This window comes from Cupressus sempervirens, chromosome 5 (genome assembly GCF_028749045.1).
Source record: "Cupressus sempervirens isolate cs-2001-9-10 chromosome 5, ASM2874904v1, whole genome shotgun sequence".
In the NCBI taxonomy this organism is placed as follows: Eukaryota; Viridiplantae; Streptophyta; class Pinopsida; order Cupressales; family Cupressaceae; genus Cupressus; species Cupressus sempervirens.
In genome coordinates, this window is record NC_143122.1 from 313,752,870 (window position 1) to 313,769,302 (window position 16,433).

Sequence of the window (16,433 nt, forward strand, 5' to 3'; positions counted from 1 at the left end):
TCCAGGTCCTTGTAAAACCTAGTGGACTATTTTTTGGATATCTTTTTGGTTTTTTGTAAGGGGTTTTGGGTCCCCTCAAAACCTATTTTTACTATAATCCAAAAACATTAGAATTTGATAAATATTTGTAATTTCATATGTCAAATAAAAAAGATATTTGCAATATTATATAATAAAGGGAATATATAACACTATTCATGATGGCTTGGTAAAAAATCAAGGATTGGAGATAACTAGGTGCCTCAAGTCAGATCTATTTCAAGTGGTCAAGAAAATCATTTAATCTTGAATGATCATGCAATAGTCCACTTTAGTTACTTTCTTAAAATATCAAAACTATAAAGTACCAAATTTATGCTATTGATAATCTTTTAGAAAAAGATGGAGCAAATGAACCAAAGTATTGACAATATAGATGCTACTCTCATGATGTTAATGGGCCATAGCCATAAAATTCTTAAATCTTCTACAAAGGGTATAAAATCTTTGGTGGCTAGTCTAAAGATGTCTCATTAAGAAAGATAAATTGTTGACCTTGAACATGACAAAGAGGTGTTAGTTAGAGATATTGTGTGGGTCTAGGTAAAAGAACAAGAGTTGGCATGAAGAAGAAGGCCACACCCCTTGCCTCAAGAAATCCTAGAACTAAAGAAATTTGTCCAATGGATGAGCCAATGTCAGGAGGGGGTCATTGCAACCTTAATTAAATTGGGCTAATTTCTTTTTTCTCTCTTTTTGATGTTAGTTGTGTTTTGTTGGCTTTTGGCTAGCTCTCTTTTGAAGATGGGTTGGTTTAGCAGTTTTTTTTTTTTTTTTTTCTTGTTCATTATATGTCTCTGTGTCTCTTGCAAGAGAGCATCTTTGAAAATCCAATTGATGTGTAAAGGGTTTTAGGTCCCTTCAAAACCTATTTTTGCATTAATCAAAAGTGTTGAAATATGGAACTAAATTTTTTCATCTAGTCAAGTTGTTTGGTGACCCTTTCAAGCAAGTTATGCTATAAATGCATTGAAAGACAATAACAAATAGATCTAAAACCTAAAATGCATCTTTCCATTTGTTCATTAATTTTACTTTTTATAATCATATCCTTGCACAGAAATGGAAGAACAATTTATACTATTTAGAGGGAGCAATGGATGGTGATGGTTCTAATTAGTCCTCTACCACTTGATCTTGCCCAAAAATCATTATAGAGTAGGGTGATTAGGCACATAGTTGAACTTGTCATTTGTGTACAATTGTTAACCTTCTATCCTAAACAAAAATATAGTTCCACAATATTCCTCAATTGATCATGACCAATTATGTATATAATCATTGTTCAAATGTTCTATAAGATATTACATACTTTTCGAAGTTGTACTTATAACTTATAAATCAAGTAACACTTCCAACATATGTTTCTCATCATTATTAATATAAACTACACAATACAAATAAAATCTAAAAACTAATATTCTATATACAAAACATATTGATCTAATGCATCCCATTTTAAATATCTCTATCTATCTGTTTGTCTATATATCTTCTATACATGGATTGAATTGTGATCTCTAATACTAACACACAGATACATCTTTTTTCTTAAAATTTTAAATTTTCTATAAAAAAAAAAATTAATGATAGTCATATCAATTGTAAAAAGCTCTAGTATTATTTCACAAAGTTGAAATGAAAACATAAACCATCTTAAAGGCAAGGGTAAATTATTGAAGTTTGAGTGCTTAATAAGTGTTGGGTTTACTCGTAAATGCTTCTGAATTTTGATTGATCAAATTAAAGAATAAAATTTAATTGACAATATTTTAAGTCATCGGTTTAATTAATTAACAATATGTAACTGATTAATTGATTAATTTTGATTAATTAAATTAAAGACTTGATTGACAATACGTCAATCAATTATGAACAAATAACACTGCATATTCAAACATTTTCCCGAAAACCAGTTGAACACAATATTCAATGTCCATTAAGCTATATCTTGATAGAGAATTTAAAGCAACTTGCTCAATCACTAATGAGTAAGACAGACTGGATATTGAAACATTTAAAAGAAAAAACAGCTGAATACTATATCCAATTTCCATCCAACTATACTCTTCACACAGAATTTAAAGAAATACCGTTCAATACCCAACATGAAAAACTCTTTAATTCTAATCTTAAACAATGAATTGACAATCTAATTTCAGGCATCTCAAATCACTGTAATTTTTGAAGGCAGAAGTTTTTGATGCCATTAAATGCTCGAGCAAGTTTTCAAATCTTTATAATGCAGGTTTCATCCTGCTTTTTTAGCAATAAACAAATATTAGTCATCCCCATCTAAGCTTTTCTATTGATCAATTCATTGCCCAGGCTTGTGAACGATGAAGGCAACACATTGTGTTTGTTTCTGGTTGTCAAAGCCCAAACAACGTATGTACGAATTGGGAAAAGTCTTTTTGCATTCCTGAATCTCTGCCAACACCTGCGAACCATCTGTGCACCCAAGCATGGGAAGTTTCCACAGAGTCCAAAACCTTCCATCGTAGTATCCTGGGAAATTACTATTAGCTCTGTGTATTTTACCCACCTGCAATTCCAAGGATTCCAAAGACAAAAATTCAAAGAAAGGAAACATAAAATGTGAAAATAACTTTTGAAAAGTAGACCAATTTTCGAAAAAGAGGGTTCGGAGGGTTTTTCAAATGATTTACAGCATCAAATTCCAAGCATGGAATCCACCCTTTAGTAACTATGTACTCGATCTCCTTGATAATGGATTCTTCTGTGAGAGCAGGCAGATATGATAAGGTCTCATATTTCCTGTTGTCTATTGGAGACCATGTCTGCATATTCATCATAACCCACATAATCAGATCAATACATGATATTATAATTCAATATCAGTGTAACACTAGTACTGGGGTACGTGGGAACATTAGGATGCTGGGATGAGTTTTCGGGACGGGGGACAGAGGGTCTTAATTTTGGGACGGTAGGAAATGGTGGTACTGGCAAGGGTGCCGTATCCTACACATGTAGAATTTCAAATCTAGTAATAAAATAATGTTTTAGTATGACATATTAAACTGGAAGACTTGAACATAGCAAAATCACAACACTAACCAGAACATTGAATATTTAACAAATTAACATAGTACATACCTAATAGTAACATTTAAAAATCAAAAATCAAATAAAAATTCAAATACCCATCCTGACTGCAGTGTGGTTGGCATCGATGTCTCAGAATCAAGTACTTCGAGGTTTTAAAATGGGTGTGAGTACCCGTGGTTCACTGTGAATCAATACCCAGTTGCCAGATCTATCAAACAAAGCCCTGAATTCCTCGTTTACAGAGATGGACGCCTCCATGTCAGAGGAACACTTGGATCAATATAAGCAGCATAAATCAAAATATAGGGAGAAAAAGCATGGATCAAACAAACCCATATTTTAGGCTCATAATTGTAGCTGAATTACACCTGCATCATTACACTGCATAAATCACAAAAAAGACTAAAGCCAACCCACATCACAGATGAGTTTTATTTAACTGATTTGCTTTCCCTCCTTACATTTTTAGCAAAAATACACATTGATCGTTAAATGCAGTTTACACCAGATTTTACTGTAGGGAAAACCTAAACCCAATTTATGAAGGATGTCGGTGATGATTCGATCTTCCTTAGAATTATAGAAGCAGTACATGTGGATCAATTCTACAAGCAGCATAAATCAAAATCCGCTGCGCTAAAAACTTGAATGAATCAAACCCTTATGATAAACATTACTGCTGTTATTATTGTTCTGTTAGATTTTTTTTTTAAGCCAGGAAAATATGGAACTCCTACTGAACCAAACTTATATGTCAGACATATTACTACAACTCTATATACAGTTTTACTCCCCTTTCCTCTCAGTTTTCATCTTTTGTCAAGGGTTCCATTGATAATATCCATTTCCCCCAAATGGTAGAGCCCTGATTTTTCTTCTTCTCTACAGAGAACAGAACATAACATAACAGTCATCTTTAGGCTTAGATCACAGACATGATGTTTATCTATTAACACCTACATCCACTTAGTCACCTTATAAATAGAGCTTGTGTGCTATGTAGACCCATTAGTTGGAGTATACCGTTTCATTGAAGGGATTTCATGTTCTGTAACTCTTGGATCATTTTTATTCCCCTGTGTTTTCTATTATCATGAAGGGATAGATCATACAGAAATATGTTGATAATAATCTAATTCAAAAACAATTTAGCAATACACGTAGATCACATCAGTAATATTACAGGTAAAAATCAATTAGGGGAAAAAAATGGCTACCCAATTGAACATGATCTCAGCCCAACAAGATCTCAGCCAGATACACATGTTAAACACCATAGCTAAAGAAGAAAAACTTAAAAACAAAATATGAAGATCTGATCACCTTCATGCAATAGACTTTGGTGCTACTTCCTCCAATCTTCCTATAATTTTTCTCCTTCCTAAGAGAAGGTAATGCAAGAACAGCACTGGTAGGCTTGAGGCCACTGAAGGCCGGCACAGCATTGTTTTGAGCGGTACTACTATTTCTCAGAGCTGAGACTGAGGAAGACATAGACACCATCACTGAGGATGCCATTGCCCTTCACCAAAATTGTGATCCTCTTTGCCACAACCCCTAAACAGAAATGAAAAATAAACTCTCCAAATTTTCAAATTCAAAATTAAGGCGTTGTGAAGATGGGTGATCTAATAAATAAGTCAGAAGTTACTTTTAGCCATCTGCTAAGGACAGATCAATGGTGAAAAGGTATCACCTGTGAAGATTGCTATTAAATCCTCAAATCATCGAGGGCTGACACATCATTACAGTCTTGTTTTATCACACTTCCTTAAAGAGAGTTCATGAAATTAGGACCTCTGATGTCACCGTGGGGTCTGCTTTATGCCAACTTTCTAACTTCCATCTGTATTTTATTTATATTTAATTTTAAAAAACTATGGATTGTTTGACCCACTTGTTTGTATTGCATATCTTTTTTTTCTATATATAGTCGAAACAAACAAACCAGAGCGATGATGGCACATTGGATGGACATTTGGGTGGTAGGAGGAAACAAGGATAACCTTCCTTTGGACTCCTAACTCGAAATAGAAGTGTTTGATTAGTCCGATTATATCGAACCCATGGGATTCTATCTTTGTTCTTTTCTAAGTGTCTTTGTTGGTAGGTTAATTTCTAGGGCAAGAACCTCAAGTAGAAAAGTATGGATATTCTTTTATTTAAAGAGGGATAGAAGTTAATAGGTTTTTGGTCTATTGGTAAGTGAAGTTGTTTGGTTTTGAGCAACGAGCTGATTAGGGATCAAGTCTTGATCCCACTATAACATAATAACCGATGAGGTCAAGATCATGCCTTGAGTAAATTTTGGTGGAATAGATACCCCTCAATCCTTGGTTCTTAGTTGAAGATATTATTTGAACCTGCAACAAAAAAAAAGGGACAACAATTAATCTAGTTTAAAAGAAGATTATAAAGAAAATGGTCATGTGTTTATCTAATGATAATCAACTAATAGCAAGAACTTTTAAGAGGAACTTTATAGAAGAACCAACTACATATTGTTGTCTTACATTATTAAATTATCCAAAGCTTCAAAATACTTTGGGGACAAGAACTCTTAGTCATGAATATCCCACCTCATTAAATTCTTAGAAGCCCACCTAGCCTAGCAATTTGATACTCTATTCGACTATCGAGAAGTATGTCAAAATGATATATATCTAAAATTGAACTCAAACTCAAAACAATTGCTTACCCACTAAGGTCAATTGCTAATTAACTCCATCTAAACCTTGCTCATTCAATATATCCAACAAAATATCCAAATCCAATTCAAAAATTATATTTTTCCATCCAAGGGAACAACCTCGTTCAACTACATAAAAAATAGCTCGACATCCATTAGGTTATTAGTACATTGCTCTTTATAGATAAAGGAAAAAATACAACACTTCTATCATTATCAACGACAATGTCATCAATCCTTGGATGTCTAGAACTCTCCCTTAAAGAACTATTTGAGGAGGAGGTCACCAACCCTCTCAACAATTCTTCTTATTAGCCTCTAAAAAACCAAAAGTGCTATCAACCATACTCATATTCCTTATAATAGCCAAATCACTAGGATCCACTATAATTGCAAGATCACATTTAACTAAAAAAGTTTCTTGGAGCTCACTAATGATCTTTCTCCACAAATGAGCCCCCACTATTTTCAAAGTAAAAAAATGTCCTCAAATAATTTCTAAGCAATGATGTTAGATAATGAAAGAAGGGCCAATAACCCAAGCAACCTAAAGAAAATAGGTCTCAACGAGAGGTCCACCTGAACTTTCATAATACCTAACCAAAGTTGTAGCAAGAACACAAGGATGATTGCATGCCCTCACCAGAGGTGCCAAATATCCCTAGAGAAAGGTCACTACAAGAACAGATATGAAGCACAATTTTTTCATTTATTTCAAATAATACTAAAAGAAGGACCCTAGAAGTCGGTCTTCTGTAAATTCCCAAGTAAGGTATCTATTTTAGACCACCAACCATATGAAGAAATTGCACTCGGGCTAAGAAAATTGATTTCATTCCTACTTCTACTAAGAATTGCAAACCTTTCTATACAACTATTTATCTATCTCCAAGCAACATGAAGCAACTAAATAATTATCCTTTGGATTAGGGCCCCAAGCTAGATTATAGAGTATCCTTCCCCTTTAAAGAAATTGTGCATTTTACTGACCAAGATCTTAGCTAGCTCTTGTTGATTGTCCTTGATACATCTTAACACCCACTCCTAAGGATCCTTCTAATGAATCACCTCCACCTTGACCATAACCTAATAAATTTTAACTTGTTGGACCTTACTCGAGAACCAACTTGAAGAAAATAATTACAAAGAGATTGTAAATGGTGAAGCATTAATATAATACATGGATAAGCATCCCAAGAATTATATTATAAAAGAGTATAAGAGCCCTTATTACAAACCCAAAAATATCTTATTTGATGAGCTTAACTCCTCTTTTAAATGTATTCAACATAATATATCATAGATATCATTGAGTCCAACCTTGATCTTGACATGTATACAGTTTTAATATATCTTGGCAACTAAAACCATTCAAACCTATATGAATCTAAAGTTAGGACCTCCCTCATGTTTTAATCTACAAACAAAATCCTACCTAAGTAAAATCTACTTCAAAGAGATAAAACTCCTACCCATTGAAATTATTGGTCAAGGGCATCAAACTACTTAGCAAAGTTTGAAGGGGTTACTTGTACAAAGCATCTATAAATAGGGATGGCCTACACCACCAACTTCAAAAGAGGCACTCACCTAGAAGAAGGAATCCATCTACAAGTCCAATGGCTTACTCCTCTAGTGAAATTTATCTAGCTTCTCTTGCCAAAAGTCTCTAACTTTAGATCCCATAATAAGGGGAATCCCAAAGGAAGAGACTGTTTTGAAATCTAAGAATTTAATCAATCTTTCTTTGGATAAGTGAAAGAGTATTGAACAAGAAAACAAAAGACTTGTCACTCATTAATATTTTGACTAGATGCAACCAAGTGAGTGTACAAAATTCATCTTAAACTCACATCTCTATTTATTCTAGTCATTCACATCAATATTTTATTATCTACAAACTAAAGGTGACAATTTAAGGGGGCAACCTATTTCGCTAAATCTAACCTTGTATCAAACATTGCCTAACACGAGACTTGATAAATCTTCCCAACCACCCATCCATAATAATAAATAAATAAGGAGATATAGGATCCACCTTCAGAAGACCTCTTGAAGCTTTGAATAGCTGAGACAACTCACCATTATAAGAACTAAAAATGAAGTTGAAGTTACACAACTCAAATATGATCCAATTAATCTAATCAATGTGGAATCCAAAAGCTAGAAGAAATTTTTGAAAAAGGCTCACTTAACCCCCTATTATATGCTTTATCCATGTTAAGATTGATGAACATGACCTTCTCCTTAGAGATTTACTTAGTATGAATGAGCTCAAAAGAAATCACAATTCTATCAAGAATTTTTCTACCATCAAGAAATCTAACCCTCTTCAAATATCAAAGAATTGAGTCACAACATAAGCCTTTTTGCAATCTCCTTAGTGATATTTTTATAAACCACATTGCAAAGAGAAATAGATCCAAAATGGCCTAACAATTAACACGTTTCCTTTTAGGAATAAGATCTACAACAATAGAATTCACTATTCATAGAATTTATTTATTTCTTTGTGACTCTTGCACCCTCTCTACAAGATCCAATTCTATAACATCTTAAGACTTGTGAAAGAACTCAATCAGAAAACCATTAGAGCATGTATCTTTTCTTTTTGCATTTAAAACAAAACTTCATGTAGTTCTTTAGTGAGATGGGCCAAATTAGGACTACATTTGTCTTATTAAAATAAAGAGAGTGTAGTCTAAAATAGCATTTTCATCTTCATTCCTAGGGGGAGAGTCCCAAATAAACCAAAATGAGAATCATTGAGAAGCATCCTAATAAATATCTCATAGTTAATGAAGTTGAACCACCTCCAAGGACATTAGAGAGTTAATAAGAATTTTATTTCTTCTATCTTTAATAGAGTTATGAAAAAAGACAATATTTATATCTTCCCTAATCAAATTATTATTCCAAAAAGTCTTCCCACAAAGCTCCCATTTCTCCAACTCCTAAGTTGACAATATCTGCTCTCTACACAAATCCTTAGTTAGAGATTAATCCTAGATTTGGAAAGTAGAAATATCCAATTGATCTTGAGCCACCATTCTATTCAAGTGAGGTTTCTATAGCATGGCATATTCTACTTCTCCAAGACATATTTCACATGCATAACCCCTTTGTACCACCAATCAATTATTAGTTGCTATAGAAAAGTACCATGCAATCTCATACGTTAAAAACTTAAAATAGTGGTTTGTTGAAGCCCAAAATAAAACAATCAAGAATTTATCTACAAGTGAGTAGAGCCTTACCAATAAAAGATCATTGAGATAGTAGCCCACATATCCCAAATTCAACAATAAGATATAAGGAATTTATTAAGCCTCTTTGAAATAGAATTATCTCTGCTTCTTTTATTATTTGAAGTGAAATTTTCATCATTTGATTTCAAATGAATTAAATTCAACAAATCAATATTAACTTTTAGGAGTTTAATAGATGGACCAATCTTGACTATGCCACCTCTTTTTTCCTCCATGATAATAGACAATATTAAAGTCACCAGCATCAATCCAAGAAAGAAAAAGAGCAAGAGAACAAATAAACAAAACAAGACCTAAGCTTCAATTTTCCAAGGAGATCGACAAGAGCATAAACATTTGTGAACCTTTTTGTGTCTTATTCTCAATTTTTTACAATGTATTCAACATCAGGCCCTTAGAACACATTTTATCTATCTCTATCCTCTTTTGTTTTATAGAATCATTATAAATTCAACTTGATATTTATCCATTTAATTAAATATATGACCATTAATTATTATCCCCTATCAATAAGATACAATTGCTATATAAAATTAATTGTTGGATTTATTTTTAGCTATAATATTATAGCTCCATCCTTTGAAATTTATCAAAATCTATCTTTTGCCATTCTCGTCAACTCCATAATTATCTTAATGATAGAAACTCTATGTCATTTTTAGTTATAATTTTATAACTCCACCCTTTTCGATTTATCGAACTCCATCTTTATCCATTCTTGTCAACTCCATCATTGTCTTGACAATACCAAAATCACATTATACCCATATTATCATAGGCAACATTGGATTTTTTTCTTTTCATTCATTACAATGGTGTGTATATCATTATATTAAGTAGGTAATATATTTATAATACCTAACTATTTCAAACTACGAAACTACATTGGTCCACATAATTTGAAAAGTTTTTAAAAGTACTCAATATTGAACAATATTTACCTAGCCACTTTTCTTTCTTAGAGCATGAATGAATCTAAGTCATAATGTAACAAACCTAGTTCATACACAACATACAACATTGAGGAATAAAACACATCCTATGAATATTTTATTCATGAATACAATTCAAACACATTAGTTATGTTAGTAGTTAAATATATGATTAGTTGAGAAAATGCATTTAATATAGAAAGAAGAAAGATTAAGATTATTTTGAAATTATCAATAAAAGGTTGATGTTGAGTGTGAGACATTGAACGTGAGGAAAAATAGAATTCAAAATCAAAACTAATGTCAAAGACACAATTGACTAAGATCTCGAAGAGCTCAAATACTTAATAGGGAGACACCTAACCAAAAGTCTAACTGACACATGTGTCAAATGACTTCCACATCCATCTAGGTATTGTGAAGTATCCCTTCACTTTCTCTAAAGGGATTCTCAACCATAGATTGCACTTTGATCTTGGACTCTTCTCAATCCACCAAAAAATGTGAGGAAACTTGTTTCCCTTTCATCATCTCAAGCATGGTTCAACCAATTTGAATCCTTGATCTCTATTTCACATCCCAACCATCTAATCCTTGGCCCAAAATCCATAAGTTAGTATCAACACTGACTTTTTATTCCATCCTCATAAAAACTATTAAGTTAACAACTAAGACACTCACATACTATGAAATCGACCATATTTAAACATGACATTCATATTTTGGTGCAAAAAAAGTTTGTGGTGGTGAAATCCTTTAATACTTTCATTCTTTTTAATTAACTATTTTTTATATTTGATTTTTGCATAGCTTGTTAATAACATGATTTGTTCTTAATTTGTTCAAGATTTCATACCCAAAAATTTATACATATAATAAATTCAAGATTTATAAGTATACAAGAAATTACCAATAAAATATCTATCACAAAATTTAAAGACATCTATAGATAACAACATAAAGTAAATAGACAAGGAAAAATGATGATGAAATATTATGAACATATATAACTATGCATTTCTATGCAATTTTTGCTTATTTATTTACTAATAATAGAAACCTTGACTTCCAATTCTTAGTCATAAAAAATGAAAAATGATACATATAGAAATGTCTATCCAACACCTAAAATGCACTAAACATATATCTAACACATTTATAATAAATTAGAAATATAGATTTTTCTTTACATTTCAAAGATCAAATAGATATTTCCAAAAACAAGACACTTTTATACTCCACATTTACAAATCCTTATAAAAACTACTCTTTGAAAAATATGTTTAAAAAAATGAATCCATTAATGGAGTATCAAGTTAAACCCCACAAAAAATACAATAACTACATTGTTTGTGCATAACCATCATATTTGCATAAGTCATGTTAGAAAGTGTGGTTTCAACAAAAATGTGCTTGTTGTTTTAGCTACAACTTGTTTATTGGTGTTTGTTTTGCATTGCACTAACAATAATATGCAATAAACATTTAACTCTTTTGTGTGATACAACAAGAAGAAAGTAATAAATAATAAGAAAAATGACGGCAAATGTCATTTGCAATATAAGAAAAGTTCCATAACTATCTATGACATTTTATTAATATGATGTTAGTATTACCTTTCTATTTTTGGTGTTTGTTTTGCATTGCACTAACAATAATATGCAATTCACATTTAACTCTTTTGCGTGATACAACAAGAAGAAAGTAATGAATAATAAGACAAATGACGGAAAATGTCATTTGCAATAAAAGAAAAGTTTCAGAACTATAGATATGACCTTTTATTAATATGCTGTTAGTATTACCTTTCTATTTTTGGTGTTTGTTTTGCATTGCACTAACAATAATATGCAATTAACATTTAACTCTTTTGCGTGATACAACAAGAAGAAAGTAATGAATAATAAGACAAATGACAGAAAATGTCATTTCCAATAAAAGAAAAGTTCCGGAACTATAAATATGACCTTTTATTAATATGATGTTAGTATTACCTTTCTATTTTTGGTGTTTTTTTTGCATTGCACTAACAATAATATGCAATTAACATTTAACTCTTTTTGTGTGATACACCAAGAAGAAAGTAATGAATAATAAGACAAACAATGACAAATGTCATTTGCAATAAAAGAAAAGTTCTGGAACTATCTATGACCTTTTATTAATATGCTGTTAGTGTTACCTTTCGATTTGGTGGAATGCTTAGCGGCTTTATACAATTGGACTATCATCAAATAGAAATTTGGAATACTTTAATTCATACTTCACATATGTAAAGAGTTTTAAATAATGATTCCATTCATTTTGTCTTGTATTTGGGATTTAATGGTTGTTTCACTGCTCAATTAGTATTTCTACATAAAATACTAGAGAGTGGTGGAAATTTCTCTTTCATATAGAAAAATGCAATTCTAATGATCATTGTCATTCAACTTCATTAATACTTCTAATTTATTAGTATTACAAAATAGTGATTGAATTTAGTAATTTATGTAATTTTTTTTTTCTATAAAATTATATTATTTTTAAATATTGAAGAAATATTAGATATAAATTTATATAGAAATATGTGGGAAAAACTAATTTTAAAATAAAGTATAAGACTAGACATTAAAATATGTTATTATAATATATTATTTATAAATCTTATTTATAAAAGATAAAGTTTAGTAATATCTATTAGAATGCAAAAGTAAAAAATTTGGATAGAGAAAATTAAAATAGATTTAGAAAATAAGATTGTATCATACAACTATTTCTAAAGAGATTCGAAAGATCTTTTTTTCAATCATTTTTTTATTATCAATTAAAAAGAGAAATGAGAAAGGGCAACCAAATGGATTTATTATGGATGATCAAAAGGACTTGGTTCCCAAATTGAAGAAAGATTTATATGGATTAAAGAAAGCCCCTAGGGTCTAGTATGCATGATTATAAAAATATTTGTTGAAGCTTGGATTCAATAAAGGTACTACAGATGATATTTAATATTTTAAAGTTAGTTATGAAAGCATTATGATTGGTGAAGCCTTTGTGGATAATATCATTTTCACTAATAAGATGAGTTCAAATTTTTCTATGAGGTGTTGAAGGAATTTGAGATGTCTTTGATAGAAGAGATGAAACTCTTTTTTGGTTTGCAAATTACTCAAACCCAGACACACATTTTCATATCATAGAGCATGTATATACAAGAACTATTCAATAAATTTGTACAGAAGATTCAAAGCTAGTTTAAATCTTGATGATTAGAGGATGAAATGTGATAAAGGATGATGAATCTAACAATACTAATTAGACTAGATATAGATATATGATTGGTGGATTACAATACTTAACTTATACAAGACCTAGCATATCTAATGTAGTTAGAATTGTTGCTAGATTTCAAATTGATCCAAAGGAATCACATGTTTCTACTATTAAAAGAATATTCAAATACCTAAAAGAAGTAATGGATTGTGGATTATGGTATAATAGAGACGATGGTTTTACACTTCATGTATATAATAGTGCAAATTGAGAAGGGACTATTAATGTCCAGAAAGAGCACTAGTGGACGAGCATCTTCTTAAGAAGAAGGTTTGTTTCTTGTTTAAGTAAAAAGCAAGATTGTATTTCACAATCTGATGTCAAAGCTAAATATGTTATTACTTCTATTAATTATACACAAATTGTTTCCAAATGAAGGAAATTTTGAATGATATCAAAATTATCTATGATAAATTGATTGCTATTTATTGTGATAAGCCAAGTTGTAAAAATATTTCAAAGAGTCTTGTGTTACATTAAAGGAAAAATTATATTTCAATCAAGTGTCATTTCTTGATAGAGGCAAGTGTGAAACAAGTAAATATAAAGTATGTGTCTACTGAGGAACATATTGAGCTAAAATCTCTACAAAGGCAATACCAAAGAATGTCATTGAATATCTCAGAGGTATACTTGGGTCATGACCCCTCCTTTTTCATGAATTGGTTGATATACGATGTCATTAGTCCAATGCTCTTAATTGACTTATGCTATGTACCTAGACTTGATGTTTTGGGAGGTGCCCCTAACGGGGGAGTAGTTGAGTGGTGGAGTACTTGGGAAAAACTATGCAAAGGAAGATTTGAACCTTTTCCACTGATGTCAAAAGGGGAGAGAGGGATATGCAAAAAAATTGAGAAATCAGTAAAGAGAGAGATATCTGATTGAATAATTATGTGAGGGAGAGATGTATCATAGATATTACTTTGTGCATTGAAGGTTTTTCACATCATATGTTGTCATCAATGATAAAGAGGGAGTTTTTTGGAGACTATTAGAGATTCATATTTTTATTTATTGTTGGTTATCTTTGGCATTATTGTTTTTTCATTCATGTCAACATATATGTCTATTAAATAATGTTCTTATTGATGACCAATGGAGAGAGTGTTTTGGTGAAGAAAAACTTTGCCATACCTAAACTAGAAAACATTATGAGATGATGTTTGGTGTGTCTACCTATTATGTTTTCTATTGCATGTATTTTTTAGTTGATTCAAAGAAATTTCATGAGATTTGTTGAAGATTGGTTGTTGATAGCGTTATTGTAAACTACTCGAGATTGTGGTTTGATATATTATTAGGTTAAAAGAGAAAAAAATTGGTCTATAAATTAGGATACCTCATGAAGATGTAAGTTCGTGTCTATTGACAATTTTTCTTCAGGATCGATGACTCAAAATTCATCTTTCTTGTTGTATAGTAAAAGGGAATTTATTTCTTGATTGACTCCATCAGAAAATGTGTTGTTTGAATTATTATGATTACTTATTGGATATTTTAGTGCCTACCCATAGTTTACTTTTCATGTTATATTATCAAATTATTTTACGTCATCTTTATGGTTATATTTTATGATTTAGTGGTACTCAATTACCTGATTTGATTGGATGTTATTTATACTCAATTATATATTTGATTAGCTACTTGATACTTGGTTATTTCATGTGTTCATGATTATTATTTCGACGATGATGCTTGTATGTTCATATCGTGATTTCAGTTATTTTATGATGATAGTTAGATGGATGATCTATATGCAATTTTATATGGTTACATACCCTATACTTGCATGTGTATGGTGCACTTGTATGTTTTACTTTATCTTTGACATTTCTGATATGGTTGAGGGAGGGAGTCATAGTCACCTACTAGCCAGGATCTACACGATGCACCATTCCCTACCATTTCCTATTTAGTTTAGATATATGTATATGTACACTTTTGGCTTTTATGTAGATTGCAGGTACTAGACATTGACTTCCCTTAATTACCATGATGAGCATGCCCTATTGCAGTATCTCAATGGTAAAGAGGGAGATAGTTCTTAAGTCCAAATCCTAACCCTAATACAATTGTCCTAGAAAATAGGACAAGTATCTGAGATATTCACCCTTCTAAATTCATCAAAGTGACACGAATTCGATGTTAGAGAAAAAGGTTAATTTAATTTAATTTATTAAATTACCTTTTCTCCCTTCTTAAGATTTCACTTTATGCTCTTATGCATTCAAATTTAATAATTAATTAGTAATTATTAAATGGCTTTTCCGTTTTAGGTCACTCTTTTTTCGGGTTTCGATCTCCTTCTATAAGGATTTATCTTTTTTAATTATCTCTTATCTTTTTCATTTATGAGAATACAATTTGCATATTTTTAGAGCAAACCCTTACCTCTTCTTGTCTTTTTCTTCTTTGTGGCATGTTTTTACATGTAGGTATTCTTTGAGCTTTATGGATTTGTATTGCTCAAATCCTTCATGGTATTAGAGCCATATCTATTGCAACTTGTTTGGTATTTGAAGAAAAAGGAGAATGAGGGTTTGATAGAACACATCTGACATTTTTCAAGCATTTTTATTTTATTTTTGGAGATGCAATGACGACGATTCAAAAATAATAATTACAGAGGTGATTTTCAAACAATGATATCTCACTCATATGGACTCCTTTTTCAGAGCAATTTTTTGTTTTTGTTTTGGGGTAGAACTTTGTGATCTATACATTGCTACAGGTTGTTTATAATCTATTTTCTAAAGCTTTTTGAAAATTGCAAATCCCAATTTTTGCAACTTCAAAGGCTTCATTCGGGCTCATATGGAAACATATTCAAGTGCTATTTTTTTAAAAGTGAATTTTTTTTGTCTATTTTTCAGATCTGGTATCAATTTGGAGTAATATTGAGTGGATGTAGTACTTTAATCATTTGGTTACCTAGAACTTCTGACCCCTCATAACTATCACACATAGAAGACCTTGATTACATGGCTTCTCCGATCAAAAGGGTTGTGGTCTTGTTTAGATGCCATGCAACCAGTTTTACAAAGGTCTTTTGAGGTCATGTAGTACATGAACAAGATGGATGAGGCAATGGGGTTGATTGCTTTACAAGTATCTAAT

General features: G+C 31.2%; 1 protein-coding gene across 1 annotated transcript; it reads right to left on the minus strand.

Annotated features, from left to right (window-relative positions):
• Positions 1-2,134: 2,134 nt before the first annotated feature.
• Positions 2,135-4,904, minus strand: LOC149555902 (ribulose bisphosphate carboxylase small subunit, chloroplastic-like). The gene is made up of 4 exons (XM_089829997.1): positions 4,808-4,904; positions 4,435-4,668; positions 2,709-2,840; positions 2,135-2,584 (listed from the first exon to the last, which is right to left on the minus strand). Exons 2-4 carry the CDS (start codon positions 4,627-4,629, stop codon positions 2,357-2,359), a joined length of 555 nt encoding a protein of 184 aa, XP_089686123.1. The 5' UTR covers positions 4,630-4,668; positions 4,808-4,904; the 3' UTR covers positions 2,135-2,356.
• Between the last annotated feature and the right edge of the window lie 11,529 nt (positions 4,905-16,433).